Source organism: Lissotriton vulgaris, chromosome 5, assembly GCF_964263255.1.
Source record: "Lissotriton vulgaris chromosome 5, aLisVul1.2, whole genome shotgun sequence".
NCBI classification, from domain to species: Eukaryota; Metazoa; Chordata; class Amphibia; order Caudata; family Salamandridae; genus Lissotriton; species Lissotriton vulgaris.
In genome coordinates, this window is record NC_141693.1 from 1880301929 (window position 1) to 1880307928 (window position 6000).

Here is a 6000-nt window from a genome sequence, read left to right on the forward strand (position 1 = left end):
CCATCCAGAGAGGTACACGTCAGGGGTGTCCCTGCTCCCCGATCCTCTTTTCACTCTATATTGATCCGTTTATACAAAAAATGTTAGGGTGCCCAAGGATTAGCCCGGTAATATTAAATGGTCATGTAAATAAAATCTTGGCATATGCTGATGATCTGGCTGTCATCACTACCGATCCTCAGCAGGCAATGCCAACTCTTGCTGAATTGGCTAAGGCTTTTGGCAGCCGTTCAGGCTATCTATTGAACGAAGCCAAAACTCAGGTAATTTGTACAAAAAATATTGTTAAATCTGACCCCAGATATGTCGAGGCTGCAGTATATCTAGGGGTTAGAATAAATGCCTCAATTGAAAAAATATTGGATGAAAACTATCTCCCTCTTATTAAATCAATAGAAACAGAGTTGAAACGGATAGATGTGCTTCATCTTTCATCAATCGGGAGAGTAAACGCGGTGAAGATGACAATGTTTCCTAAAGTGTTATACCTGTTCCGGGCCATACCCTTGTACATCGAAGAAGGACTTATGAAGAAATTGGAAACTGTATTCATAAGATTTATTTGGCAGTACGGCAAGATCAGGCGTTCCACTAATTATATGTCACTTTCTATGGAAAGGGGGGGGTGGGCTTACCAAACCTAAGATTATATCATTGGACATGTCTTCTTACACAAATGGTAATCCTGTTTCAGCCTAAAATGGACCCTCTAGATACTGAAACTCAGAGTCCTCCATCGATCTTCGAGCTTTTACTAGGGAGGAAGGCATTAGGCCTATTATTATGCGAAGTTGATCGTAGGTATTATAAGAGGGCACGGCTAAAGATCCTGGAAGGGGCATGGAGTATATGGAAGACAGTTTTGAAGTTCTTTAATGTTCCTAAGGTCAATGTATTTCTACCCTTTTGCAATTCTAGCCTTTTTTCTCATTTGTGCGTAGAAGGTAACCTTCAGGTCTGGAGAGGGCTAGGTATCAACACTATAGGTGATATCATGGAAGGCAAGGAAATAGTGAGATTTGATGCCCTGCAATGTGAGTTTTCTGTTCCATCTTCCCATTGGCTTTTATATGCCCAAATTGAATGTATTTTGGAAGCATTAAGGCCCAAACTGGTACATCCGGGTAACTTCCCCTTATTAGACTAATTAGCCAAAGGATGTAATAAAATAAAAGTAGTTTATAATCTTCTACTGATGAGAATCCAAGATGATCTGGAGAAGACTGAATCTGCTTTGGCAAGCAAATTGTCCAACCCTGATGTAGATTTGGATTTGGCCTTAAATTTGAATAAAAAAATCTTTCGGTCTTCAAATCTAAGAGCCCAGCATTATAAAACATTATTTAATTTATACTATACACCAGCAAAATCATTTTCTTGGGGGTTTAGGGAGGACGATTGCTGTCCCAGATGTAATGAGGGACAAGCAGACCTATTACATATGTTCTACCATTGTAGCGCAATAGCCCCAATAAGGGACGAGATTGAAAAATTTATGGAGGGGCTGCTAGGTCATAAGATCGATCTATCCCCAACTCTGATGTTACTGGGCATAGATGAGAAGCTAAGGCTCGAGAAAGATGAGGAAGCCCTTGTTTTTATATCAGTAGCGGTAATGCGGATCCTAATCTCTTCAGGCTGAAAAGACACCTCCGCCCCTTCATTCCAAATGTGGCTTAACAGATTACTGGGTATACATAATATAGAGGCATGCCTTTATGAACAGAAGGGCAAAAAAATGCGGGAGCTGGGAAGCCGCATTTGGGCCCCACTTACAGAATGGAGGAAGCAAAGATTGTAATTTTTAATTTTTGATATAGCCTCCCATGGTCAAAATGTTATTACCAGTAGAGCTTCGTCTTAACTATTAACATTGTTTTATCCTGTGATTGATATTCTAATTGTGCTGAACCTGCAACTGTATATCTCTTTTTAAAATCTTGAACTCAGATTGACATCGAGTGTTATGAATAATGAATTATATATGTTTCTTTTTTTTTACTCTTTTGTAACGCACCAGAAATTCTTAATAAAAATATATATTTTTTAATGAATTCTGGGACTCTTATTCCATTATTAAACAGAGCTACCAGTCCCAGAATTCAAAGAAGGAACACCAGAGCCTACGCAGCACATCACGCATGGACCTGGGAAACTTGGTAGCTGGAGAGCATGAGACAGGAGGGCGGGGCGATCTCTGGCAGCAGAGATGGGCTCCTGCGCCTCCCCTTGGAGGGGCCCCACTTTCCATAGTTCCCATGAAAAGTATATCTCAGCGTGAAGGGACCCATCCAGTTGGCCTTCTTTTAAATTATTGTTAAAGATTATGTCTCTTTACAGAGTTTTCTTTTCCTCCTCTCTGAGTGGGGCCCTTGAGCCCTTTGGGTGCCGCCACACCTGGGGGGCTACGGGGCTGTGCGTTACGCCTCTGTTTCACAGCCTCTGCTTCTGACTCCACTCGTGCGAATCTTTTTCCTCTCATCTCTCTCGGCCCAGTCTCATGGACCCACCTTTGGACCCACTGCCTCAGTCCGGACCCACTGCTGCGCGCATGTCTATTTGCTTCCTTCCAGAGGCTCAACTAGAGTCAAATTTCAGAGGTGGGGGCTAATTCTTCCAGCAATAGGCAGAGTGGAGACGCAGATGCTCTAGAAGGGGTGAAAAGCAACAAAGCCTCATTAACAAGCAAATGGTATTTTAAAGACCTGTGAAATACTCGGGTGCAGCTGTGTGTGTGCCCAGGAAGCTGTCTCAGTCGGGCTGACAAACACAAGGGGGGGGGGGGGGGGGGTGAAGCTCTTTGAGCCCAATGGGCGTTGCGCACCTGCTTCCTTCTGCGTCTGTGTGCCTTCACTTACCAGCTGCAGTGCTGGGTGCCCCCTCCAGGAACACCAGGGCGCCTTTCATCACCTGCCCGCCCACCTGCTCTTTTTCTTGCTGACAGTAGCCCCGGCCTCTAGGCATAACAGTCAGGGGTAGGGATCCGTTCTTGGTCTGACTTGTACATCTGGGATCCCATCACTAAATCCACATGCTGCCAGAGGAGGTCATTCGTGGAATCTCTTCAGCTGTAAACGCCATATCAGACGTAGCGCCCAGAAGACCACAGAGTACACGTGCAACAGAAGAAGACAATGGAAACGCAGCTTGACTGTGCTGTTCTTTCTTGCTGTGCAAATCGAGGATTAGGGTTAACCAGAGGGAAGTTCAGCCTCAGCTCCTTGCACATCGTTGGGGAGAGGAAGTTTGTGGGCGCGAAAGGCAGCCGATTAACACCGAAGAAAGCGCTATCACGTGTATCCATTTCACAGATCTAATGGCATGACTCAGCTGTCAGGATGGAGCCAGACTCAAGAGCTGACTCTTCCCACCAGCTGGGTGTTCTGGTCTCCGAATGGAGGCGTGGGTTCAAATTTCACTTCTTAGTATATCCTAGGCGATGGGTTCTTAATAAACAGGTTTGTCAGGAAGAAAATTGAGTTTTATATTGTAAAACAGAGATGAAGAAATGACGGTACAACGCGTACCGTCACAACGCATCCCTTTAGCACGCATCCCTTACAACGCAAGTCGTTACCACGACTTGCGTTGGGGGTGCCGATTTCGAATAGTATAATTTACTATTCTAACACCAGTCCCCGTGGACCCTAGGGAAGGTGTTGGGATAGTAAATTAACTATTTTTAAACCTTTAGCGCCCTCCAGCGCAAGTCGTGGTAACGACTTGCGTTGTAAGGGATGCGTGCTAAAGGTACTGCGTGGTGAAAACTTCGTGGTAAACGATGTTTACCATTAATCGGATCATGGAACCACTCCCCCTCATATTGTCTGGTATTCATTAAAAGCATACATTTGGGGGTTGAGAAAGGGTAAAGATGGCGACATTTATAAAAAGAAAGAACTAAAGCAAACCTTAGAACAGAGCGTGCAGCAATGTTAGGAAAGTTTATTAACCCTTTCGATGCTGATGACGAGCTCAGCTCGTCATCACCCACGGGTGTCGTGTGCTGATGACGAGCTGAGCTCGTCATGGTGCCAGCAAAATGGCATTTTCCAGCACAGGGGGGGAAAATGACCAGCAGCCATGTGGTTAAGAAGCCCTTCAGCTCCTAATCTAAAAAACCTTGATCAGGATAAACGGGCATTAAGCGAGGCTTATTATTTAAAATCGGTATTCTTAAATTGCACTTATATGCAAAAGGATTCAAGCTTCGTATTTTAACCGCATGCGCGCTAGCGGGTTTTCCCGCTGCACGCTGAAAATTCGAAAATCGCGCGTTACGTGACAAAGCCAGCTCGTCATGCGCGCAGCGCAGGTAACACCCATGACGAGCTGGCTTTGTCACCAGCATTGAAGGAGTTAAAGGGAATGTGGTAAGCTTTGCTAAAAAGGGGAAGGATGGCGAGAATCCCAACTCATATCATCCAATCACATTATTAAATTCGGATTACAAAGTTATCACAAAACTTTTAGCTAACAGATTTAACACAACAGCATCAAACACTGATCAAAACAGCTTTATTGGAGGGAGACAGTTAGGGACGAATACACACTATTTAGCCGAAGCACTGGATTACTTTGAAACCAAGACTATACCGGCCCTAGTGCTCTTGTTGGAAGCCGAGAAAGCATTTGACCTTGTGGTCTGGGAGACATTATTTTGTATTTTTTCTAGATTTGGCATACCCCTCTCCCCCCCCCCCAGATCATGGGGTTGATACGAAGAATGTACCACAATGCAGAAGCCAGCATTATTGTCAATTCTGGTGAGGTGGGGAAAATCAGTGTTAAGCGAGGCACCAGACAAGAATGCCCACTGTCCCCCATTTTATTTGCCATTTTTATCGAGCCACTGGCCATTGCAATCCGAGATAACCCTGATATTCGTTACCCTTTGCCATCCATGGGGAAATTAAAATTATACGCAGATGATATAATGTTAATTCTCAACTCTGATAAGGCGAAGGTTTTTGAGATTTTCACACTTTATGAAGGTCTCAGTGGGTATAAAATTGATAAAATTAAAAGTGAAATAATATTATGTAGATGTAAGCCAGATGTTTTACACATGGATATTGCCCCATGTTCGAGTTCTCAGTCCTAAGAGCTATTTAGGAATTCACCCCAGATTGCAGATTTATATGATCTAAATTTCTCCCGCCTGCTTTTAAAAGTAAAGGATTTATTTTCACGCTGGAACTCTCTTTCATTAACCATTATGGGGAGCATTTCGCTGATTAACATGTCTGCACTCCCGGTGTTCAATTTCTTATTTTCAGCTATTCTGCATCCTTCTTCAAAAAGATCAAATCTATGTTTACGTCCTCTATTTGGAGAAAAAGAACCTCCCTCAATTGCACTAAGCACTTTATATGAGGATTTGGAGAATAGTGGGCTAGTGCTCCCTAATCTTAGAGATTATTATTTTGCATACTTTGCACAATATATGTCTAGGTTCAAACTAGAACCGCATGCAGAAAGATTTGAGAACTACTTTATGTTGTTAATTTGAACAGTACATCAGATATGCTATCTGCAAAAAATAACTAAATCTCGCCCAAAAATCTGTTATAAGAGCATGCAGTGGTTTCTTCATAAACGCATGGATTTTTTTAGAAGATAAGCAATTCCTGTTTTTAACATTGCAACCCTCTTATCCCAACTCGCATCTGAATTAGGGACTAAAGTTTCATCTGAAATATTCTGAAAATGGGTCAAAGCTGAGTTTAGGAAAGTATCTGACTTTCTGGTGGTGGAAAGGTGGCTCAAAATTTCTGAAATCGCTATTTAATCCAAAATGATTTCCTTCTCCTTGGCTCTTATAGATCGCTGTATTCTCAGTAATTTGGATCTGGTTCAAATAAACAAGAGTAAAATATGGTGCTTGTGCTATTTGAAGCAGATGTAGATAGGGGACCCGGGGAATGAGAAAAACTTTTGGCCTCTAAGATAGGTCTAGACCATACTCAGAAAGCAATGACAAAATGGGAAAAAACATGA

The 6000-nt window shown here is 42.9% G+C and overlaps 1 protein-coding gene across 2 annotated transcripts in view; it reads right to left on the reverse strand.

Moving 5' to 3' along the window:
• Nucleotides 1-3164, reverse strand: part of LOC147717608 (butyrophilin subfamily 1 member A1-like) — a 269710-nt gene extending 266546 nt beyond the window's left edge. For both annotated transcript variants that reach the window (XM_086924393.1, XM_086924390.1), the window contains exon 1: nt 2859-3164. In XM_086924393.1, the coding sequence (XP_086780519.1) occupies nt 2859-2964 (106 nt within the window). In that variant the 5' untranslated portion in view covers nt 2965-3164. The remainder of the gene's footprint in view (nt 1-2858) is intronic.
• Between the last annotated feature and the right edge of the window lie 2836 nt (nt 3165-6000).